The following is a 26652-nucleotide window of genomic DNA, read 5'->3' on the forward strand; positions in this document are numbered from 1 at the left end:
AGAAGACAGAAGTCCTCTTCCTCGGTAGCACCCCTTCTGCATGGGACAGCACCTGCTGGCCGACCGCCCTCGGTAGCCCACCTACCCCCTCAGACCACGCCAAGAACCTCGGCATCGTACTCGACTCATCACTCACCATGAACCGACAGGTCAACGCCGTCCCCTCCATCTGCTTTAACACCCTCTGCATCCTCCGCAAGACCTTCAAGTGGATCCCCCCTGAGTCAAGGAAGAGAGTTACCCACGCACTCATCACCAGCAGACTGGACTATGGAAATGCACTGTACACTGGCATCAACAAGTCCCTACTCCACAAACTCCAGACAATACAGAACACCGCCGCCAGACTCGTCCTCTGCATCCCCCGACATGAACACATCAGCCAACACCTACGAAGTCGCCACTGGCTCCCTGTGGAGAAAAGAGTCACTTTCAAAATCCTCACTCACGCCTACAAATGCCTACACAACAACGGACCCATATATCTCACCGACAGAATTAACTTCCATGTACCCAAAAGAAACCTCCGATCTTCCAACCTCGCACTGGCTGTAACCGCACGCATCCACCGAGCCAGAGCAGGCGGAAGATCCTTCTCTCACATTGTAATTGGCTGCAGCCAAGACCTGGAACGAGATACCGGCAGACATCAGAGGTGCCCCCTCCCTGACCACCTTCAGGAAGACCCTCAAGACCTGGCTCTTCAGCTAAACAGAGCTGCGGACGCCCCCCCCTTCAGCGCCTTGAGATCCACACGGGTGAGTAGCGCGCTTACATTTCCCTGATTGATTGATTGATTGAACAATGTGTTCTGGCTCCAGAAATCATAAATATGAGCCCGTAAACTAGGCAAAATTTTGGAATTGTATCATAAACTGGACCATTGCCTTCCTTTTATAGATTACCTTCCTCTTATAGATGACCAATAAGTATTATCTTTGTATTATTGAAGTGTTTAACCACTTCAAAATGGCGCCTTTGAGAATAACTTTTTTACACTGCAATTTTAAATTACTGTATGAGTTGTTCTAAAATTTTTGTTCCGTGATCAAGGGGAACCTTTCTCAAAAACACGTTGAGCATCATGGTTGTAGCCAAATAAATCATTTGGTAACACTTGTACTGGGTTGAGTTTATGTGTTTTGGAGCTATAACTTATTATCACTGCAGTTAGAAATGAGCACTCTTACCATGCCCACCATGTGAGCCACCTCACACAGAAGCATGAGGAAGCAGTGGAAGCTTGATGCATGGAGATACAGACACACACACACAAGCCATGGCTGTGATAATAAATGTGGTCCATTAACATGATCCATTCACATAATGTATTACTTCTGTCCAAAAATAAACTTCAGTTGATCACTAAGCCTCAGTGATAGTACTTTTATGTAAATTGGAGGAAAATGTAAAAAATGTAATGTGCTATTTATTGCCATTATTGTGGGAGAGGCGAGGCTTTATCACCCATTCGAGGCATTTACTCCTATGAGTCAGGGCCCCCAATACATTTAATAATGGTGACAAATAGCATATTGCTCTCTGCATATCTGTATTATTATATACACTGGTTGTCATTTGAATTTGATACATAATCAGTTGCTTATTTTCAACGAATCTTTTAATTGATAACATGCTGTTGCTTACATTATGAATAATTGAATAATTATGATTTCAATATTGCTTCAATAGCATAGCTTTTGGGGTGACGGCATCCCCCCCGCTCTTACCTGCTGCTGTTGTGGGGCGGCAAACGCAGGGACTGCCAGGGCGACAAAAGGTCTAACTACGCCACTGTATTGCTTAATTTGTATACTTGTTTAATTAGCACTTAACTAGCCTGGATGGACTTGAAAATGTCCGAATCGTAGTCTACACCAATTATTTCATATGTAACATGTATTTCCTTACTGAAAATTCAGTATTTAAACTGTGAAAGAAAAAACGACTGTGTTCCACACTTTGTTTATTCTGGATATGATTGAAGGTTGACTAAAGCTTAATAATTCAGTTTGTAATTACTATGTTCTCTTTCAACAGAACCAACTGGGTTAAAGAATATTTGGACAATGCGCCATATCTGATTCTAATCTTCAAGCAAGTTTATGGTTTGCTCCCTCAGAACAAAAAGAAGACCCATTACTACAATGAGATCAGTGTTTCTATTGCATGTGGGATTCTGCTGGCCGGGTTGCAGGTGTGTCTCCAAGTCGACAGTTCACACTACTCGTATCTCACTCCGTTATGCAAATAGACAATAACTATTACTCTTTTGGGGACAGAATACTTTACTGGTGCTATTTCATGTCTTTGAAAGTGTGTTGATGTAGTGTTTGGTGAAAGCACCATTTACCACCATATTTTGGGGTTAACATGATATAAACTGTGTGTGCATATTAGTTGTATGGAATTCTGTGGTGGTGGTTGTGGTGGTGTTGTGGTGTTCTGTTGTGGTGGTGTTTAGTGCTTCTGTGTATTGTTCTACATTATTGTGATGCTGTTGTGTTGTACAGTGGGTGTTCTTTTCCACGCACTTTTTACTGCTTTGCATTGCGTGTCCTTTTATGTTTTGATTGTGGTGTCATTTGGCTTTGTCTTATGTTACTGTGGTGAGTGATGTGATTTACTTTAGAGAGGTCATCAAATCCAGCTGTTTTTCCAGCCAACACTAGCGCAATCTCTTAAAGTTCCTATGACAAACAACCAATTACCACTGTCTAAGGTGCTCCAGCTCTTCCACTATTTAACACACAGTGGATTAACTTTTCTCGACTGTTAGACTGCTGATAAATACCTGTGATTTCCTGAGAGATTAACTAACAACGATCTTGTTCTGGGGAGAGAGTTTCAGCAATATGTCTGATGAGTTTGAGATACCCGCAGGAGATGTACAGGAGATATACAACTACCACTGATGTACAAGTGATATTAATGAAAACATGCATCTAGGAAACAACAAAAGACAAATGAAGGCTGCGTTTTAGGTCTGGATTTAGCCAACACCTTCTGACTTTCCTAAAATTATGAATATATATGATATACTTACAAATAGGTCCTTTGAGCCAGCTGTCTTCATCCTTTGGTCTGGTGTTGTATCATTCACATTTTTCAGCCATCCATTGAGGCAAAGGGTCAGCCCACTTCAGCCATTAGCTCACTCCAATGTAAGTGCTGGCATTCACCTCTTTCAGACGACGCACATCTGCAAACAAAGTACTTCCTTTTAATTTTGGAGACCACTACAACAATACATAGATTTGAGACCCAACATATTTTTAGATTTTAGTTAATGTTGTAATTTTTTATAACATCAAGGATTAGTAGCTCCACCAACAATGACATTTTTCGAACAACATGACAAACAAAACAAGAATTGACAAAGCCAAAGGGCTGGCACCCAAAGCCAGACCTGTCAGCTTTGTCAATGCTTGTTTTACATGAGGTGCCAATATGGCTACCATAATTTCCATCCATCACAAGATGAGAAGGCTTTGATGCTTCTATAAATTTAACAAATGGTTGTCTGGGTTGAGGACTAGTGTAAAACGTTTGAATTGAAGGAATTTTAATCTTGCCTCTCCAATATTTTAATTGTAGAATTACAATATTATTCCCCACTGTGTGAAAAGGTATTTTCTAATAGCATTTATTAATAAACTTTTTCAAGTCTCCTAATATAGTTCTGGTGTATGCTTATTCTACAGATGATGCATACAGGAAGGCAGACAGTCAATTATAGTTTTTTCAAAATTTATAAAAGTTCAATAAAACCAGTTTCAGCATAAGATAATAACAATCACAACAAAACGTATGAGACAACATTACAAATCCATGAATTATACAAAATGCAAAATCATTGTTCTACTGACACAATAATGCACAATCTAGTGCAATCTTAAAACATCTAAACCAATTAAATAAAAAAAACTACCTCAAAGAGGTAGTAAGATGAGACAATTGTTATCGTACCAGATCCAGATGTAATTGGAGGTCCAAAAATAAATCACTTTTAATTTTTCCAGCATGTGGTTGGTCAGAAAAATCAACAATGGCATACCATAACCCAAACTCTCTTTGAAACTGAAAATGTAAATACACTGCTGAAATTAGAAAATTCCTGAACTTTGTGTTAAGTGAAATTTGAAAAATGTCCTAAGATTTTACATTGCACTGTTTGACTGAATTTCTGCTAGTGGAGATAGGTTTGCATAGACAAAGTCACATCAGAAGACATTTTCTCCTTGAACAAGTCACTTTAAGCCTTTTCACTTTTTTCTATAATTTATTCGCTCTGTCAAAAGAAGTCAAGAAAAATAACATTAATCCACATTTTACAGTAGGAGCCTAATTTTGTGTAATCTGATACAATTTGCAAAAGATTCAGCAATTTCTCACACAGACCCAAAATACTCTAGCAGTATAAACTGGGCAAAAAACATAAACATGACGATAGATCCTGAGCAACTTCTATATATTGTACACATATCTGTATGCTCTTGTAACCCATTATTTCCACATCTCTTTGTGAATTGTGCCACTTTGAAGATACCCAACCCAATAAATTGTCGGTACAATTTACTACAGTGCAGGACTGATATTTGGTGTAGGTGTGGTTCACTACTCCAGAAAACTTTGACTACAAGATAGGAGTCTCTCCTCATACAATAGGATACTATAGCAATTTGCTTCTGTGTCAACCACTCCAAACAGACATTTTTAAAGGTCTTCTTACTTAACTATAATATTTTCCAATTCCTGAGATCAGATACATTTAATAGATGTAGTAAATGCATAATCTCCGTCATATTTTTTATCTAAAAAGTGTTAGCCTTTTGCTTAGGGCTCAAATATTAAGCAGAATCTATGTTTTCTGTATGATATAAGTTAAAAAGCAAAGGTGAAATCTTGAGGCACTCAACAAGTAACTAATTTAAATAAAATTAAGCAGAAATGCCATATTGAATTTCCTGGCTTGTGTTTCAGAGACTATATCCAGTTGATTGCAAAGTCCTAGAACGAGTTGTGAGCAGGATGTCTTAAGAGTAAGTAGTCATCGACGCTGTCTGATGCAGGTGACAGATCTAAAAAAACAAGCATTCTGACACCACCCTCATCCATTATCATCCTGGTGTGATCTGTACACAAATAACTACCATTTCTATGACCATCGTTGGATTAAAAGGAGATTGCATGTTATTAAGATGACCACAGGTTTACATAAAGTTTAGTAGCTGACTCACAGCGGTTCATTTCCGCTGCTTAGTTGGGTAAAGAAGGCATCAAATTAGCCTGGGTTTGTCTAGCTCATTGGCATTTAAGGAGGGCTTTTGTGTAGGAGAAGATAAATTGCAGATTTGAACTCAATGGAAATTATGTCAGTACTAAAATAACTATTTAAAACTTTCAGGCTGATAGGCAAACATATTCTATCACTGCAGTAACAGTTTGAAAGGTACATATGCCACTGTCAGAATAAGCTAATTTGCTGATAGAAATGAATGTCTCAAGTTCTTTGAGGAAAATAGACTAACATTTGTAAAGGGGTTTATATTACTTTTAAACAACTTCAATATAGGTTGAATATACTGTTAGAGTTATCGTCAATAATTCTCTTCTCCTTGAAATATTACAACTGCTAAAGTGTCATGAGTTTTAGAACTTTAGTTTAGAAGGCTGTCTGCATGTTTTTCTTGTTGCGGAAGCAACATTTGAATGTCTCTACAGCAGACCAATCGATGAAGAGGGCTGACTGAAAGCTCCTGTAAAAAAACATATGTTGTAGATTTTTTTTTATTAAAAACAGACGATCTTGGCAAATGCCAGACCTACAAAACATGCTCTAGGTCAGAATGTTTAGAAACGTTTGGAGTTCCTTCCAGTACTGACTTACAACAAACAACAAATAAACATGTAATTCGTAAGGAGTAGGAAGATGCACCAGAAACAAAGTCAATGAACTTCAAATGTATCCAAAAAGTTAATATTCTTTATTGTAGTTGTTGTTAAAATTGGACCTCAGCCAACGTGTTTCGTTCCGAATGGAACTTCGTCAGGGTTTATGTATAGTAATCTTAATCCAAACGTTCTACGTACGAGGGTCAATAATTCCCAAGCTCAAAAACACAGGTCAATAGGGTCCACTAATTGTAGAAGTGTTCAGCTTGTTCAAGAATTTACTCATCCACACTAGGTGGCCCAAAATATTTGTCGTTCAACTATCTGGACGAGGGATTCTTATCATTTTGCACGTGACTACACTCGTGTGAATGTGGAGATTTTGCCCACATCTTGGGCTTTGCATTTTGGATAATCGTGGGACTATTTAAGAATCGCATCTTGGGCCAATATTTTTTTTTGTGTTTTTGAGCTTGGGAATTACTGACCCTCGTACGTAGAACGTTTGGATTAAGATTACTATACATAAATCCTGACGAAGTTCCGTGCGGAACAAAACGCGCTGGCTGAGGTCCGATTTTAACAACAACTACAATAAAGAATATTAACTTTTTGGATACATTTGAAGTTCATTGACTTTGTTTCTGGTGCACCTTCCTCCTCCTTACGAATTACTTGTCTGGTTTCCAGTGGAGTGGAAGTGTGGCGAACTCCGGAAGTTGATGCACAGACTTTATTATTTTTTTTAACTTAGGAACTGAGGTGCTGAACCCTAGTCAGCCGCATTTGCCTGTTTAGCTTAACAAATAAATATTTCATTTCTGTTGGCCGCTGTTCATTTTAGAAAAACAGATAAGAAAAATAAAAATCCAGTTCTCAGTTTCTTTGCTTAAATTGCAGATGTAATTATACTCTTTCACCTGCTTTTGACCCTGGCTGTTTACTCTTGCAACAGACATTGTGATGTCTCTCTATAAAGGCCCTTCTCTAATTTCCTTTTTACAGACGACTCATGATGCCTATGACAAACACGCATTTGCAATGCAATAGGTCTTGCATTTATGCGAGTTTAAGCTATTGACATTGTAAATAACAATGCGTTTTATTTATGTTTGAAAAACCAAAACATAAATGAAAGGCATTTTCATTGACAATGCCAATAGTTCAAACTCGCGTAAATGCGAAACCTATTGCATTGCAAATAGTAGGCATTACGACAACGGGAGTGAGGGCGGGTAGGGTGGAAGGCACGGACAACGGAAGAAACACAAAGGGCGGGTGGTATTTGGGGGGGGCACCCAAGGGAGAGAGCAAGAAAATGCATGCACTCTCATGGATTTTGTAATCAAAAAGAAAAAAGTAGTGTCCTAAAAGTGAGCAGTGGAAGGACACAAATTAGCCAAATCAAGGGGATGGTGAAGGGGAAATGATCTGGTGAGAACAACAAGTAAAGATGGGGCAAGTCATCGAATAAGAAGAAAGTTAATGAGAGTGATATTAAAGCTAACCAAGGGTAAGCAATGGGTGGGTTTTAAACTCACTGGAAGATCTTGGTAAGTGCATGTGCACAATAGGTCTTTTTCAACTACATAGTTTCACTGTTGGGTAGGCTCAACCTAAAAACGTCTTAAACTGAGACTTGGGATATAGTTGCTGCTTCTTTACTAGAGAATGCCATGGTGTGGCCTACTGGTTAAGGCAATGGAGTCAGAGGTTTCTAAATTAACTGCAGTGCCAGAGGAAAGCATTTCTCAAAATCACATTAATGTCTGTAAGTGTTTCAAACCATCTAATGAATGACCAACTTGAGTTCTTAAGCATCTTTCATGCAAGGTAATGTATGCCCCTGTGGTGTTCAAGTAAACAATGGATTAATAGTTGTGAGAAAATAGGCAGTAAACAGTTAACCAGTTCTTACTAAATGATAAGCTGTTCTGGAGTTTAACAGTTTCCAAGCAAACAGATTTACATGCTCCCCTACCACAACATCACTGTTATGACTACAAAGTCCACCATTCACGTGAAGTGTTACAACCTCATTTCACAGTGTATTCAGAAACATACCTGACACTGATTGTAACATACTTTGTGTTAACACATACAAACAGCTGTGCTTTATAAGTACCACTAACACTATTCAGCTTCACACTGTACAGTAAGGAGTATTCTGCTGCGGCGTTACAATTCAGCTGTAATATTTCAAAATACCCATATATCTGACAAATTCACTACCTGGGCCTTATTTCTTTTAATGTACATTGAAAAAGTAACCCATTTTTTCATGTACTAATCTTAACAATAATTGAGGAACATGTACAACTGTAAGCAACATGTCGGACAACATTTATATCCTTTCCTCGCCTGGTATTATGGCTTTTCTACATAGCCAGAGTTTCAGCAAGGTCGTAACGTATTGTTTTCCCATTACACAGGATATTCATTTTGTGCATTACCAGTATTCGTAAGTACTTACAGCAGCCTAGTTCATGGCACATCGAAAGAAAGCAAATCTTTTTTTTATGTATATCTATTCTGAAAGTGAATCAATGGAAAATGTTTTCAATTTTCCTTACGTATTAAACGTATGTGCAACAAGTGCAAATTTAGATATCCTACACGCGAATCATGACAGGGATGTTCGGGCGCTTTTCGTAAAATTATTGTTTTACAGCTGCATCTGTAATATCTAATTTTCTTGCATAATGAACACTCTGCTAAATATGGATATAATGCCTGCTGCAAACAAGAAATGCTCTGCCGGAAATAACCCTACACCCCATGCGCAAGCCTTTCCCTAGAAATTAAGACAGGAAATAAATTACAAATGACAGCCTGCCAGACTGCACCACAATGAGCACTTAATTAACAGTAGGTACCTGATACATTCCCTGCACACTGGATTTTCGGGCCCTGGACTTCCAGAGGAGCCACATCACCCGGACGATCTCCGGCAGCTTCCAGGTCCAGGGGGCCAGGCTGCCCACTGGACAAAGCGGCGGCTCCTCGTCGGCAGCCCCCCAACTCCATCCCAGCTCGGCCGACGAGAGGAAGCGGTCCACCAATGGTATTCCACGCACCGCCCGCCCCTGCTGCAGCATTATCCAGACTGTTACAAAAGTGACAGCTGGTGTGGCCACTAAATGTAAGCGAAGCACGTTGTCTGCATAATGAACAAACTTATTAAAGTACACGACCCGTGTAACAACCAAGTAAAGGGGCCAGTAACCATGGGAGAATACAAACGACAACATGGATGTAGTAAGGAGGGACTAACAAGCCACATAATGAATCAGAAGACAGCATTTACAAAGGACAAACCCAAAAGCCAATGAAAAATAAGGGCGGGGAAGTAGGCGAAGCTTCTCTCCGTACTGAACTACCACAGCTCATCGCAGAGCAGCGTTTGCGCACTGGCTCACGCTCGACCTAAAAATGACATTGCTACTGAATTGTAGTAAGTCAATTCAGTTGATTTCTGAATGCCTGCTGCAAGAGACATTAGCCAAGGTGAAAGGTAGGTCATGGAATTCAGTTTCCCTTGCAGTTTATGCTAGGAAAATGGGAAACGGCTTTTCCTTCTCCTGACCTATTTCTCTAAAATGAAAAGAAATGTAATATAATATAATATAATATAATAAGGCTTTAAGTGGGCCAGGTCCCTCTGGGTCTCAGACCGAGCAGAAATTAAAATATGACTTTGAAATTAGTTCCTTTTGGCCCCTATATTGCTGTCTTTTACAGGAAAATGCTGATTGATATCTCAACAATGATTGTAAAAACCATTATGGCAATTTAAGTTTTTCTTAATTTACTTGCTTCAAGGCCTTCCCCCTTGTGATGAGCGGGAGTGTCACCAATTGCTCGGACCTGGGCCTCAACATAAGGAGATAGCCTCTGACGTTCCAGGAGGGTTGGGACTGCTGCCTTCCCTCATTGGCTAACCTTAGGTCAGCCATTGAGGAAAGGCAGCAGTCCCTCACTCGTCACAGAGTGGGATGGGTTCAGGGAGAGTTGCCACCCCACTCTGTGACAAGGTGCTACTGATTGACACTCAAGACTTGGTGCTTGAGGGCTTAAAACTAACTGCCCAGGTCCGAGGCCCAGGAGCTGGTCAAGGCAGCTCCTGGGAACATTCTGTACCCTGTTGACTTCTCACTCTGTTTCTACCGGACAGCAGAAGCTCCAATTCTGAAGCCTCCAAAGGCAGTGACTCACTGTGGACAGTGGCCAAGAGACAATGGCTGCTGGAAAGTATCAAGGATATTGCTCCCTCACCTTCTATGGAGGGGGCTTGAGTACTGGCACTGTCTGCAGGCTCTATGGTCATCAGCCATGCTGAGGAAGTAGCTGGCACAGGCAGCCCCATAAGGATAGTGATCACTGTTGGCCCCCCTACCACTGCCGTAGGGTGACCACAGCATCTTCTCATGCAAATCCTGAGTTTGCAGCAGCATGCCAGCGGCAGAGGGATATACAAGAAGTAGCCCTCCAAAGATGATGCTTTTTCCTGCAGATTCTGCCCTTTCTGGGAAAGCTCACCTGCTTCTGTTGAAAGAATTGTCATGACAAGGGCTGGCTCTGTGCTGCTCTCTGTCACCGTCTGCAAAGCCTCGCGTTCTCATAGTGCATCCATAATGGCTATTTCTCCTGCAAACCAAGGAGCCTAGGGATACAAACTCAGAGACACTATTGACTTTGACAATTATCAATTCAAAGTCAATACGGAGAAAATGTAAACATCACAAAGTGCCATGGGCTAGTCCAAAATGCAATAGATGCTTAATCTAGGAAATTGCTGAAGTGGGTTTGTCCCAAAAAGATGATAGCTGGAGGAGATTAACCCAAAGTGCTCCGTGTTATTTTCATTTTTTTATTGTTTTATTGTTGTATTGCAGGTCCCAGCAGCGCAGGGGGGGCACACACCTTCAAGGGGCCCCAACAATTCAGGAGGGGCCATACAGCCCAAGGCCAGTGAATATCTGTGTAATATGCAACACTCAGGGGCACCTCTTCACATTATGTGCTGGGGTATGGGCATCGTTTTGTGTTACGCTACTGGTTCACATGAGCTCTAATGAAAATAAGCTGTCAAGCCAAACCTCAAAATGCCATGGTTAAAAACAACGGGCCCGATTCACAGAACTAACTTAAGACAAAATCCTAAACTTACTACTGATTTGGTATTCACAGAAGGCACTTACTCATTTTGGTATTCACAGAAGGCACTTACTCATTTCGGTATTCACAGAAGTTAGGAGTCCTAACTTTAGGACTCCTAAATGCCTGCTGTGAATACCGAAAGTCTTAAAATTAGGATTTTTCTCAGTTTAGTAGTAGTATAGTTAGGGCTCCTAACTTTAGGACTCCTAAATGCCTTCTGTGAATACCGAAAGCCTTAAAATTAGGATTTTTCTCAGTTTAGTAGTAGTAAAGTTAGGAGTCCTAACTTTTGGACTCCTAAACTGAGAAAAATCCAAATTTTAAGACTTTCGGTATTCACAGAAGGCATTTAGGAGTCCTAAAGTTAGGACTCCTAACTTCTGTGAATACAGAAGTGAGTAAGTGTCTTCTGTGAATACCAAAATGAGTAAGTGCCTTCTGTGAATACGAAAATGGTAGTAAGTTTAGGATTTTGTCTTAAGTTAGTTCTGTGAATCGGGCCCAACATTTCAGGAGTATTTGGAATCCCAGTAAGACAAGATACTGTGTGGCCTCATGGATGACAGTATTTAGGGGGTCACTCTACTGGAAATATTATAGAGTTTATTGTAATTTGCAGACCGGTCTTGCTGGGCAGTTTGCAGAGCGCCACATACAGAATGAGGAAAGACAATGTTGACTAGAGTTCCAGATTAATGGGTTGCCATGGCAGTAATTCTAACAAAGTCTATGGCATGACCATTATTATGCACTTTTAAGTTTCTGAGCTGCCTGCACAAGCTGGATGTCCTGGACTTCCGGGAGCAGAATAACAACCAACCTCCCCAATTATGTACGACAACATAAAAGAAAAAACACTTGGCTACTGAACACTATACACTTTTGTCGTCCCACAGGGAGGTCCAGGGATAACAGTCAATTCCCAAGGCATGCGATTTCTATGTCCATTGGTGTTAGAGACCACCTCAGGGAGATCCCATCCCTGGGTTCAAAGTTCTGGATGATTTTGGTAGTGTTATGGGCACGTGATAACAAGAACCAATCCAGGCTCAACTCCCTCTCTCAGTTCATTGCCCACGATGATATTAGATAAACACCTATCATTGATCCATACCTCTCCAGTGTGTGGACTCGGTTAAACTTCTTGATGCTTCTATGATGCCAGCGTGGCAGTTAACGGTCCTATTTTCTGTTGGCGTAACCCAGAGTTACATCAAAGTACTGATATGAGCTTTGTCCACCAAGTAACACTTGGCGTTGCCTCTTACCTTTTCCAGGGTGACAAACTACCATCAAATTATTGATGGACACCCACAAACTTATAAGTTTGTGGATGTTCTCTACAATTATAGGGGAACCTACTCAGGAAAACACACATACCTGTCATTACTACTAGATTTTTACAGGACAGAAATAACAACACTTTCCTTTAAAAATGATTGCTATGATTGTCTGCATCAGGTATGGTTATTTCCAGAAGCAAAATTCTTTATGATTCAGGCATTATAATTATTTTTACTAATTGGTTTCTTATAAAAATGTATCACTTACACGAAATGTATGCGTATTTTTTATTAGGAAAAACATAAAATAGAAAATAAGGAGTTCAAAAGCAAGAATATCTAGCATTGGGAAATATTTCTTGCCATTTCCTCAAATCTCATCAATAATCTTCATTTACATCTTTTTCAGAATGCGAGCCTGGTTACTGTGACCACTACTCCCCTGAACTGTGGCCCTCGCCTGAGGGTTTTACTTCAGCGCCCAGTGAATGAAAAGTTGCTGATGCTGCTGCCTGTTGGCTACCCCAGCAAAGATGCCACAGTGCCAGACTTGAAGAGGAAACCACTGGAAGACATCATGGTCGTGGTCTAAAAAGGACAAAAAGAAAAATATTTGCCAGACAGTCTCCCTCCCTCTCTTCCTCTGTTTGGGCCGAATTCACAGAGCTTTTTCTTTGAGTAATTGTGTGGGTGGGATTAACTTGTGAGTGTCCAGGCGTAATCAGTAAATAATTTCTTGTGAGTAATTGTACTTTACTCCAGATTGAGGTGAGGCCTGCTCGTGAATAAGCCTAAACAGGCCCCTGATTCACAAAGCTTTTTTCTGTGAGTAAGTGTATTATACTCTTAGAAATTTGTGAGAAAGTTAGATGAAAGTCTGTTGTAAGACACAACGAGTCACAGAAAAGGCCGGTGATATGGACCCTCAGCTTTGTAATGCTTGCAGATCCTTGAGTAATGGTGCATGTGCTAGGATGCCTGTGTTTCTCTGCATTATGACGCATGCGGTCTTTTTTTAAGTTTCCTAATCTGACATGATGGCCTACAATGTAAGGCCAGTATATTAAAATGAAAGAAAAAGTTTAAATAATTTGTGCAGTGTGTGAAAAAAGCAAAGGAGTGGCTCAACAACTCTTTACAAATGCTGGTCCCTTATAAAAAAAAAGCACTTAAAAAATCAGGGAGCAGGGGAGTGGAGTAGGCCGTGGGAGTAAATGGTGCGTGGGAAAAGGAAAAGAGGGAAAGAGTAAGGAAACATTCACTTCTATGGAGTGTTTAAATCAAAGCTGAAGAGAAGAAAACCTCAAGTATACAGTGGAAAGATGAAACTCATCCAATTGGAACACCATGAGACCGAAAATCTCCGGGGTGAGACAAATACAATAATAAGGAGGCAGGCTATTGAATCAGGAGCAGACAATTGAGATAGACAACAAAGCCATCCAATCATGAGCAAGGGACTTACCCAAAACCTCATATGCTGTCCTACTCTATTGTAGTGTGCAAGCGCGGAAATCTCATAAAAATTTGATAAACAGCCCCACCTTGAAACTTACTAAGAGAGTATCCAATTTCCACGCAAATTCCTACTTCAGGTCAATTAATCTTGCCCAGTTTGTTAGAATGGAGCACAACCCAACTACATTTCTAAATTAATCATGAACTTATAGTTTTTAATGTTCAGTCAATGACGTGAGTTCTGGTGAAGTTTTAAAGTTTTATTTTCTCATTAAGAGATTAGTCCTTAATTTTGTCTTTTTATTTAGGTTAGTCAAATAAGTCTGTTTACAGAAATATCAAGAACAATTTGGTTAGAATTAGTATACAAAATAACAGTGTATTCCATAAGCCACTCGCAAACGGGAAGCGGTCCGCTGGGGGAATCCTCCCCCTTTGTGAATGTATGCAAAAATAGTTTTTAAGAGCAGGCAGTGGTGCCACACACCACTGCCTACTCTTAAAAAATGAAACAGAAACGTCTCATTTTTTTTAAATGCATCCCATTTTCCTTTAAGGAAAAGGGCTGCTTAAAAAAAACTGCTTTATTTAATAAGCAGTCACAGACATGGTGGTCTGCTGACCCCAGCAGGCCACCATCCCTGCTAGTGCTGGCCATTCACAATGGGGCTCAAATTGCGACCTGCCTCATGAATATTGATGAGGCAGGTCATTTGCGACCCCATTATGAATCGCAAACAGTGTCTGAGACACTGTTGTACATTCCATTTTGCGTGTCTTAATTTGCGAGTTGCTGAACGGAAGGGTTGTACATCTGGCCCTTAATCCCTATCTTAATCTAAAAGGCCCTAATTTATCCTAGCTGTAACCCATAAAGAGTTCCTTTGGAAAGGAGCAAAAAATTTGGGGCAACAGGCTAATAGCTTTAAAAGGTCGAGCTCTCCATAAAAAGAAGTTCTGGAAACTCAACTGGGTTCCTTAGCAGCTGCAGTAGAGACCGTTAACACAGGTAGAAGGAAATATTCACAGCAATAGCTAGGATCAGTATGGAGAACGTTTCCCAAAAGAAAGGCATCAGAATATCAGAAAAACACAGTTAGCAGTAGCTCACAGCAACTTCGGGCAAGAGTAGCACAGCTAGGTGCTAGACGTCATGGCGGGGGGAAATATGTGCATAGAATGCATTGCCTCTCTAACTGGGTGCATGTACTATATGGAAAAACACAAAACATTTTGCAAATGTTGGATCAACTCTAGCCAATACGAAAGGATCTTCCATTGGTCCGTCATCTACTTTTTCAATTCCCACAGTAAACGTCCATGTTAACATGTTGTTATTTGAATGTTTCAACAGTGTATTACAAGAAAATACATCTAGGAAGGTTCTCATGAGAACCTTTGCAAACCTACTCTGTTAACTGTTCTATGAAATGAAACATTAATATCTAGCATGTCCTGGTTAGATCATGAGAGTCAAACCTATAGCAATATACTTGTTCATCATGAGCATGTGGCTGATGTAACTATCTAAAATACGATGAAGTCATATGGTGTGAGGAAGGAAATAAATACATTTTGCAGCACGAATTTCACAAATATGTTAGGTTCTGCAGTTCGATTATAATGTTAAATCAACATTTGCAAAAAGGCATTTCTTTCTATTGAGGGAAAGGAAGGAATAAGAGAAAAGATTGAGGCCTATTAGTAAAAGAAGGACAGAAATGGTAGCTTTCTGCAGAAATAAGCAGCATTTTTCTCTTTTTTGCACGTTTAATAAAAGCACATTTTCTCTAACCTTTATATTGGATCGTATTTTCTATTTTAACGTTAAGACACATTTCAAAATTTAACTTCCTCAAGTGCCTGTGTCACTACACAGAACTGAGAATGTTCAGACCACATTAAGCTACTCTGCGGTAGTTTTTGTTGTTCACAATTTATATACATACAATTCATTAACGTATGAGGATTAATCATTCCTGCTTTTGTATACGCCATTCAAAAAACACTTTCTTTAACATACTCTTTATATTAGCTCAAATCGGGAAAGAAAAAAAACTGAGAGTTGTCAACGGCTAAAAGGGAAACCTAGCTATTATCCCGTAAAATGAAATTCATAAAAGAAAACAAGCGGAGGGGAAAAACCAGACCAATAGTTACATTCCTGTCTTTTTCTGATGTCTAGGGCTCATTATTAAACTGACATTCCTTCCACCTACAAATAGGTTCTCAAATACTTCTACCGAGAGTTTTCCCTCTCTTGCCCTTACTTTCGTAAATTCCCCTCTCCAAATTAAATACAGCACGTAACCTAGCGAGCCAATGCTGAAATGTAGGGGCAGTTTGATCGAGCCAAGCTGAAGCAACACAAATTCGCAAAACTGCCATAGCAAGAAAAAGAAAACGGTGAGACAAAGCTTGCCCCCGGCTGTTATCAACCCCAAGAAGCATTAAGGCTGGGGTTAGCTTAACTTTCAAGTCCAAAGTATGATCACAGAATGTCTCAATTGAGGATTTTAACATATCAAGACGCGGACAGGTGGAAAACATATGGGTTAGGTCAGCACTCGGGAAATCACACCGGGACACCTAATTCCCTCCTGCCCTCCCCACTGTGCAATCCTTGCCGGAGTATAATAAAGTGAAAAAATTATCTTATAGTGCTGGGCCTGAAGCCCAGCAGAGCACAAAACTGTCTGCCCCAGCTCTAAAGACTCAAGAAAATTATCCTGATCTATACCCAACCTACCTTTCTATTTTTTCCCATGCTTTTCTAGATCATCCTGCTTAAGTAATGTAAGTTCAAAATAAATTCTTTTTATGGTGCAGCCCTCACCGCTTCCTATAGCGTCTTTAACTTTACCAAAACCGTTAAGCCCGCCCATCTGTTTGCTCAGAAAACTTCTAAGCTGGAGATATTTAAAGAAGTTCCTAGTACTAATACCAAATTTGTCCTGGGTGTCCCTAAATTGACAGATTCCTTCCGGACCCATTAAATCCCCAACTTTCGAAAGGCCAAGCCCCGCCCACTCTGCCATGATTCGATCTGAAAAGATTTCTGGCATCGCAGGATTTCCAAACAGCTGGGTATAGAAATTCATTCTACCAAGACCCGTCTTCTTCTTAAAGGCAGCCCAGATTTTAAAGGCTGCCTGCATAGTTTTAAATGTTGTTCTTTTAAAATAGCTAGGCTCACTGAATTTCATAAAGCAATTCACTGCATCCTCACCCACCAGTAACCTATATACATCTGGCAACCTATCTTCAACACTAGTGTCTTCATATCGTCCACCAAACAGCCCACACATATATTGAAGAGCCGCAGCCCAATAATAGAGTTTAAAATCTGGAACCTCGCAGCCTCCGCTTTCCTGGGGCAGTGTCATATATCGTAGGGCCCTCCTAGTTTTACCATGTGCCCAGACAAACCGGTTTACCAGGTTCTCTAATGCAACAAACAATTGCTTCCCAAATTCTAGGGGTATTGCCCTGAACAGATACAGTATTTTTGGTAAAAATACCATTTTAACCACATTGCAGCGGCCCACCTGTGACAAATGCAAATTGTGAAATTTATCAAAGTCTTTTTTAGCCTTCCAGGTGACTGGTTCAATATTTATAGCCACCAAATCCCTTAGTTCAGAAATTATATCGATACCCAGATAAACCACTGAATCTGTCACCCGTGAATCGGAGAGTCTAATCCCCCTCATTCCTAATTATCTGGGTATTCTGCCTGTTTAGGGCATATCCAGAGATCCCACTAAATACTTGAGCTGTCTCCTCGACTGTGGCTATTGCTGCTAGAGGATTGGGAGTGACTAAAACGACATTGTCTGCATACGCAAGGACTTTTGTTGCCAGCCCATGATAGATGATTGGCTCAATTTCCCTACAGGCCTTCAGCTGCCGAATTAAAGGACCTATATATGTAGCAAATAAAAGAGGTGAACATGGGCAGCCCTGCCTGGTGCCCCATTTAATCACAAATGGTGCAGTATATTTCCCATTTATTCTCAAGCGAGCAGTTGGTGCTCTATGCAAAGCCCGAATAGCTTTAATAAAAGCCGCCCGATACCAAACCATTTCATTGCCTCACATAGATAATCCCAGGAGACCCTATTGAAAGCTTTCTCTGCATCCAAAAGCATCAAAGCCATAGGGTCCCCAGAGACTTACGCTGCATCAAACAGGGTTATTACCCGACGTATATGCTGGTTAGTCCCAGTCCCCCTCCCTGGAATAAACCCATGCTGACACGGGTGAATTGCTTTCCCTATGATAGTATTTAATCGGGTCGCCAGGGCTTTCAACAGAATCTTAGCGTCACAGTTCATGAGCGTTATCGGCCGGTATGATCCAGGTTCCCGAGAAAGCTTGCCCTTTTTTAGAAATATTATAATGTCGGCACCTGCCCAGGACTCAGGAACCGAGCTCCCCGATTGTGCTCAGCAGATCATATCAACCAGATTGAATCCAATTACAACCCAAAACGTTTTATAGAACTCCAGGGGAATCTGGTCAGGTCCAGCTGCCTTGCCTGAGGGAAGATTCCTCAGTGCACCATAGATCTCATCCTGTGTCATTATTGCCTCCAGCATCTCACTATCTTCAGATTCAATACTCTGCAATGGAGTACTATTAAGGTACCCCTGAATTAAATTCTGCCGCACCTGGGATTCCTCACCATACAATCGTTGATAAAATTGTCAAAACACTTCCTGAATCCCAGATGAATCTATAACTACATTTCCACAATCATCTGTTATTTCATTTATCTCGCTCGCCACACTCCTTTGTCTGAGTCTAACTGCCAGCTCGTGCCTGACCCATTCACTGAATTCATGACAATGCTCTCTTTTAGCTAGGAAGCATTCTCCAATTTCTGCCTTAGCCCAGGCAAGCCGAAGCAGGATATCATCAATTAATAAACCCGTATCCACCGCTATGGCCAGCTCCTCCTCAATCCTAATTAAAGTTTTATAGAGCATTTCCTCACGTTGGGCCTCCCTCTTCTGCCGATGTAGGCTAAAGCTAAGTGTCTTCCCTCTGATCCCCGCTTTAAAAGCGTCCCACACAACACCTGAACTGGCGCTTTTCCTATTTATATCCCAGAATACCTTGATCCACTCCTTCATATGGAGAACATATTCAGGATCTGTTAGAAGTCCCCTTCCGAAGGTCCATATCCGCTCACCCCTCTCTCCTTTAGTGAACGCCACTGTAAGGACCAGGGGATTATGATCCGACAATATCCTAGGATATTTCTCTATTCTATACCGATGCGCTAAAGAATGTGAAACAAAAAAGTAATCAAGTCTATAAACCGCCTTGTGTGGAGCGGAAAAAAACGTACTACCAAGATCTTTTATATTTAAATCATCCCATAAGTCTATAAGTCCATGATTGCTTACCATATTAGTAAGTGCCTTAAAGACCTTTCTCTTCTGCCCTGAGTATATATCTCCAGCATTTCCCCAGAGTCCTCCAAGCCCATTGATGTTAAAATCGCCACATATTATTAGTGGGGTAGGCCATTTGGCAAGCTCATCATCCAAGAACTCCAATACCTCTGGGTCATCTGCTGTTGAGCCATACACTGAACACACAGTGATTGGCTCCCCATCAAACACACATTCTTCTAGTGCCCAGCATCCCCACCTATCTGAGAGTCTCCTTTTAACAGTTAAATCTTTCCTTGGGTAAGGCTAGCAACCCCTCTAGTTTTAGTACCTTGCTTAGTGGCCACCAGGAGCCGAAACCCAAGTTGTTCCTCCTCTGGTACCCTCTATATGGTTCTCTTGAACACATAGGATACCAACTCGCAATGTTTTCAGGATAATTGCAGCCCTTTGCCGCTTGACTTGAGCGTTAAGCCCACAAATATTGATTGAGACAACTCTAAGATTCATTAAACAATTTTTGGTAAATTCCCTTCAGAGAAAAATTATTTTTATTACCACAATATCCTCCCACTTCCCTTCTAAGAGAAAACTATTCTCTATACCTTCTAAAACCTTTAACCCCGTATTTCCTCATACAATGTGCTGTGCTGTGCCCTACCCCGCCTTGATCCCCAAACCCCACACTGAGCCAAGCCACCGCCCTGCCCCACCCCCCAACAACCCTTACAGGCAAATAGGTCAGGCATGACCTATGTGTGGCAACCAATCTCACGTCTCAAGTTGCTGCTGTCTTTTCCCCCCTTCCCCTATATACCGCTAACACCCAACCCGCACCGCGTGATAACTAGGGGTGGGCGGAATTTGCGAAATCCACTTTCGTAAATTATCACGAAAATGTTAAAAATTATCGCAAACACGCGGAAATATCGCGAAGATGCGGAAGTTTTTTTCCCGCATGTTCGTGAGATTTTCTGCATGGTTGCGGCTCGCCAACTCACCCATGTGGTGGCTCGCGGGCACGGCCATCTTGTTTTCAGTTGTCTCGAGGTGCATGATCGCGAGAAGAAAGATGTGATCGCGCGACGCATGATGTCACTGCGGGCGCGAACTGTCGCGAGACAGCGCATATGGCTAAAAACAATACAACATCTCATGGAGAACGCGACCGGATCAAGAAAACGAACGAACGGCGAACGCAGGGATTCAGGTAAGGCGATCGCGCGTGCGCGAGAATGTATTATTTTACAGCGCGAGCAAGAAACAAATTATCGCCAAGCTGCGGAATGCGAAAATTTTGACATTTTCGCGCTTTCCGCGGAACGCGAAAATGTCAAATTATCGCAATTTCCGTGAACAGAACGAAATTTTAGCCCGGGCCTAGTGATAACCAATACCGAACATCTTCATAAAGAGGGAGAGCTATGTCAGCTTTTTTTCACACAAACAGATACCACCACCCACAACCCCCACGTAGCTTAGCAAGAGAAGTACAAGAACAATGGTTGATAATCAGTCATTCTGCTGTCAAACCCCCTTGCGGCTGATGGCCTACATCACCCCTCCCTTTTGCATCCTTCAGCTCTGTCATAAATTCTTGAGCCTTAACTTCAGAAAAAACATTCGAACCCGCCCATTAAAAATAACCCTAAGACTAGCGGGAAATAACAAGTACGCCTCACAGCCCAACCCCTGAAACTGAGTTATCAGCTGCCGGAGTCTCCATCTGCGCTCCACCGTGGCGTGACAAAAATCTGGGCGAGTGAAAAAGGCATGTCCATCAAAGGTCCGTTTGGCATCTGGCCTTGCTTTATCGATTATAGCTTGTCTGAGAAGAAAGTTCCCGATATACATCAAGATTGCTCTGGGGCGCTCCCCTTGCCTGGCTGAGTTGCTTCTCCCCTGCATCATTGGAAAGCGATGAACCCGCTGAACCTCCATATCCCAGTTCCAATGGGCAAGATCCGGGAAAGCTCCTTTTAACAGGGATACAACAAAGGGCATTATATTTTACCCTTCAGCATTTTCGGCAATACCTAATAATCGGACGATATTTCTGCATTGCCGATTCTCGAAATCGTCGAGTTTCCAGCACATGTCCATTGCTTGCTTTTCCTGCTGTTCCTTGAATCCCTGTGGTTTGTCAACCTCTTCCTCTAGAGCGACAGTTCTATCCTCCACATGAGTGACCCTTTCGGCCATTTCGGTGCATAGGCCTGCAGTTTTTTAGTAGCTTGGTGCGACCTCCTACCTTCCAATCTGGCCTCCCCCTGCATTTGTTTTAGAGTAGAGTACACTAAGTCCAATGAGGGTGGAGCAGAGAGTCCAGGAGACACAGTCAGGCCGCCTGGTCCCACTTGCCCGTCATTCTCATAGACCATACTGGTAGCCAAATAATCCCACTCCAGTTTTCGGGCCGTTGCCAAATCAGTTTTAGCAGGACTTGCTCTGGACCTCGCTCTGCACTTCTGAAGTGTTGACTTGCTACGGCACCCTTTTTGCACAGTGGAGGATTCCCCTGAGTCTGTTTCTTCATAAGTATTAAAGTCGCTAGGTGCCGGAGACTCAGAGTCATCGCTGAGCGAATAAAACGTATCCCCCTCGGGAGATCCATGCGTCATTTCGTGTCGCTGTGGGATTTGTTTTGAATTATGGTCTGCAACATTATCCACAGGTACGGTGATACATGACCCTTCAGTTACAGCAGAACTAATAGTGCTATTGCTACATATATTTCCAATCTCAGCACCGCTCTTTGTGCTGATCCCAGATAAACCCCCAGATTCCGTGCAACTTCTATCCCCATGTGCAGCCTCGGCCTGTTCACCCGCAGGCTCCAGGGAAGACAGCTGTGGTGGTGAAAGTTCTGCCTGAAAGTTTTCGGCTTGCTAAGCCAGATCCACCTGCAAGCCCTGCTCCAGTCTGGGCTGCTCATACAACATTGTATCCATGGAGGGGTAAATAGCGGAGGATTTTGCCGAACACGACACGGCTTCCACAGTCTCTGTAATTCCCAATGCTCCGGCCTCCGTCAGGCTGGGAATACTCTGCTTTATGCTTTTGGCGGAGACGGCGGGAGCCGTAGCCGAGGCCATGAGGAAGGCTTCCGCCACTGCCGGCTGTTGCAATGTTCCCTCTGTGGCCGCACAAAGCCGGGTTCCGCCAGCAACGCCGGCATCCTTCCCACTACCAACAGCCTTTTTCGACAGGCCCCCTCGTCGTGCTGGATTCGGCCCCCGCGAAGACGCAGTAGCAGTGCTGGTCACTTTAGGCGCATCGAAGGCACCAACGCCCCCCCCCCCCTGCGCCCACGGGTACATTCGAGGAATCTTTAATTGCTGCTTTGACCGGCTTATCCGCTTTATCCATTTTCGGGGCCATGATCTGCTCACGGTGCCAGCAACACTCCCAGGGCACGCCAGGAGCACACCGGAGATTTGGAGGCAGCAGTCTGTGGTAGTTTTTGTTGAACTGCAGAGATCAAATTATGTTCAGTCACACTCTGTCTCCTGCTTCTGAGGTGTGTGCCATATTGCAGAAATTAGAGAATCTTCAGGCACGCTACACTCCCCTACAGTAGTATGATTGTGGATCTGCAGCGAGCTGAGAGAGGTCAGACACACACTAGCCTACTCTATCATAGTGTGCTTGGTAGACTACATAGAGCAGAGGACATTTGAGGCATTCAGCAGCTTGTATCAGTATCTGTTTTCCTACCAAGCCTCATACTACCCTCATTCATTGTGTGTAGGATGGTACCGAGGAGAGGCTGCATCTATGGTAGTCATCATGTTACCGTATGATGGAGAGCATGGAGCAGAAGTGTTTTGTGGAAAATAGCGGCTGATTCCCTTATGCAAACAGTCTCCTCCTACAGTGTGTGTGGTACAGCACAGAGCAAAGAATGCCTCTGGCATACCACCCAACCCAGGTGTGTGGGGCAGAACACGGAACAGAGCACACTTTAGGCACACATCTCCATGTTGCATCTCCATGAGAGCACAGAGCCGAAGCGCTTTGCAAACATCATCCTGCTTTAGTACTTATAGCATAATGCATGAACAGAGAATGCTAAGGCTCACATCACCCTGCTGCAATGTGTGCAGTGCTAAATTAGTAAGGAAATAAGTGCCAGAGCCATTGTCAGGATGCCAGTGCAGCTGGCACCACCCATTGCCACTGCCAGCTCTGCCAATGACAGTACCCACACAACTACTAACCTTCACTCTGCAACAAGTGTGACATTGCAGACTGTTCAAGGCCCTCAAAGCTATAAGAATGGCTTGGGTGGCTAGTAGTAGTTGTTTTTAGTGTATACTAAATTAATAAACAACCGTTATTCTGCTAATCTTTTATTTGCCCAAACAGCGCCACCATGTGACAGCTGTCATAAGTTCCGGTGTCAACAATTAAGTGCCAGTGCCGAACACTGGAAACACAGGCTCAAATTAAACACTGACTGTCTGGGACAGTACATTACTGCGGATACTAAGGCATACATCACCCTGCTGCACTAAGGCATACATCACCCTGCTGCACTGTGGCAATGCACAAAGCACAGGATGCTTTAGTTACACATCTTTGCCCTTTAGTCTTTGAGGGATAGCACTGAACAGTGGTGACTTTGCTTTTACACTCAAAGGACATTCACGACGCATGTAAAAGTTGTAAAATCTTTCATTGGTGCAGCGCTTTCATTATAACTGTTTCTCCGACACTTAATTGGTTGACCTAACTTGCATTGGAAGAAGGGGTGCATTTGCTGGGTTTAGATAATTGTATGTATTTGACCACACAGTTTAATCGGTCGCTGTGACAAGTAAGTCTAGATATAGTAAGACGTTTTTGTTGGAGCAAAGTGGAGTTTGATATTTACTATCCGGGTGCCTGCTTCTCAGCTCAAAAACTACTTTGCACTGATTTGCATCACTTTGCATCAAGTGGCCTTTAGTGGGGCGAATTTGTGACACTACACAAAGATTTATGCAATGCATGATCAACTAAAATAGAAAGACTGGGCATTGCATCAAAATCTAACATCTTATTTGACACATTGCATGTTTGCTGCAAAGCACAACATGCATCCACTGCGTGGGATCCTTCTGGGTTTGTCCTGGCATAGAAATCTATAATGAATGGGTTTACTTTCAGGACAAATCTTATGCTAGAGAGTGCACACATCCCTGCACTATGGTGGGAGGTTCTGTGTGGCATAATGTTGCCTTGTTAGAGGACTAGCGCCGGGGACAACAGCTGCAGAAGGTCAGTGTTAGTATATATGGTCCTGCGCATTTTTCTACTTTGCGCAACACAGCATTTCAAATTTGGTTGCTGCGTTTGTCTGAAAAATGAGTAAACCTGGCCTGTAATGCAGTATTGCACTATACATTTAATAGCACCCGCCCCCCACACCTAATATCATTTCGCTCGTTGTATCTTTCTCATCTTTGACTTTGTCTGGCCATGATTTAATATGTTTTACATTTTTCATAGATCTTTGGAAGATGTGTACACCCTGTGCCAAGAATTATACATTTTGAATTGCTGCATGAATAAAACTGTTCAAGGTTTCCGAACATTTCATTAACTTTCGTCACGCCTTCTATGTGTTTCTTTTTGTTCAACCACAATGTTTATAAGTAGTTCATGTTTAAAGTTCATATGCTTATTTGTACTGGTGTTCCTCAGTGTGACAGTAGAGCTCTTATTCTGTAATTGTAAAGATTTTACACCTTTTAGCGCTTTTGAGTATTTCTTCATGCCCTGGGGAAATTTTATGGGAGCTTTTCCAATTGTCGCTAGTTGTCTGCCTTTATCATCTTTCATGTAGTCAATTTTGCTAATAAACTATGACACATCTCCAGAGCCTCTTAAACTGATATTCTAGCTGTTTACATAATGGCATGGGAACTTTGCTAGGTTACGCATGCATTCCCTGCGACTACACCCCTGCATTTTTTATGCAACTACACCCCTGCTTTTTTTTACGCACGCTTACTAATACAGCATAACTTTTCTAAAATTGTACGTGACTTTTTCTAAGAAGTTTACTGTGATTCAGGATGTGTGCTGCAGGTTGGGGGGGGGGGGGACTTTGACACTTGCGACTGAAAGATACACGAAAAGCCAAAATAATCCCAATGTTAACCTATGAGTGAGATAGGCCTTGCAGTAGTGAAAATAAATGTAATTGTTTTTCACTACCTAGGCATGTAAAACTCAAAAGTACATGTCCTAACTTTTAAATACACTGCACCCTGCCCAGAGTGGTGCCTTGGGCCTACCTTAGGGATGTTTTATAGGTAATAAAAGGGAGGGTTTGGGCCTGGCAAGTAGGTTAACTTGTCAGGTAGAAATGGCAGCTTAAAACTGCAACCACATGGTGTGCAGTTGCAGGCCTGAGACAAGTTCACAGGGCTACTGAAGTGGGTAGCACAATCAGTGCTGTAGGCCCACTAGTAGCACTTAATTGACAGGCCCTGGGCACATACAGTGCACTTTACTAGGGACTTATAAGTAAATAAAAGATGCCAATTGAGGATAAACCAATGTTGACATATTTTGAGCACAGACTACATGCATTTTAGCAGTGGTTAGCAGTGGTAAAGTGCCCAAAATCCTAACGCCAGCAAATATTAAGCCAGCAAAACAGATGATCAGAAGGCAAAACGTCAAGGGAAACCACAGAAAAGGATGCCTAAGCTAAGCTCAGTTTGCCTTCTCTAATTCTCACTACGATACTACTAAGACACCTGAATGTGCATCTTGGCTCCTAATTACACCTCCAAGCACTAGAATTCAGAGCCAGGAGCGCTGAATCAAATAATGACTTCTTAAATGTAATCCAGTTAGATCCATCTCAGTGAATTCAGTTTGAGACGTCTCTGCTTTTAGTTCAGCCACAAACAAAAATAGCCCAACGGACTAAAGGAACTTCAGTTTGAAGTATCAAGGGCCTTACAAACGTAAATAATCTATTTAGTGAGCATAATATCTGAGAAATACAACTCTGCTTTACAGCATTCAATATTAAGAACAACGACTGAAGGATGAAATGCGGCACAGCGCTTGTATAGTGCATTATACAGAAAACACCATCAATGATGCAGGTGTCAAGGACATTCAAGTGCTATCAAACTTGTAACAAAACTCAGTTACTCAAATTTTGCCCAGCGCAGTACAAATTTGCACTGACATTTGCAGTGACCGATGTCATTCGCACTGCAAAACCCATGCAAAATTAATCTATGCACTGATCGGCCAGTGTAAAGATTCTGTTGTTGTCAATAGTTTGTCTGTAGAAACACAGGGCTCAGTTCACGTTAAAAGTAAAATTATGGATGGAAAGTTAAATCTCCGACCTGAAAGTGTTTTTTTTATTTCACAACATTCCCAGAATTATTCCTAGAACACTTTGTCAAGGATATCTTTCTAAGTGTACTGCTGTCAAATGT

The 26652-nt window shown here is 42.0% G+C and overlaps 1 protein-coding gene and 1 long non-coding RNA gene across 2 annotated transcripts in view; both read left to right on the forward strand.

Annotated features, from left to right (window-relative positions):
- IYD (iodotyrosine deiodinase) overlaps positions 1-15590 on the forward strand; it is a 303802-nt gene extending 288212 nt beyond the window's left edge. The window contains exons 4-5 of the mRNA XM_085612483.1: positions 2041-2197; positions 12748-15590. Of these exons, the coding sequence (XP_085468609.1) occupies positions 2041-2197; positions 12748-12930 (340 nt within the window). The 3' untranslated portion in view covers positions 12931-15590. The remainder of the gene's footprint in view (positions 1-2040; positions 2198-12747) is intronic.
- Positions 15591-16245: 655 nt separating this feature from the next.
- On the forward strand, positions 16246-25057 carry LOC146821497 (uncharacterized). Its single transcript, XR_014963178.1, has 2 exons — positions 16246-20038; positions 20583-25057. It is a non-coding gene; the product is annotated as an uncharacterized LOC146821497 (long non-coding RNA).
- The last annotated feature ends 1595 nt before the right edge of the window (positions 25058-26652 follow it).

This window comes from Triturus cristatus, chromosome 6 (genome assembly GCF_964204655.1).
Source record: "Triturus cristatus chromosome 6, aTriCri1.1, whole genome shotgun sequence".
Lineage (NCBI taxonomy): Eukaryota > Metazoa > Chordata > Amphibia > Caudata > Salamandridae > Triturus > Triturus cristatus.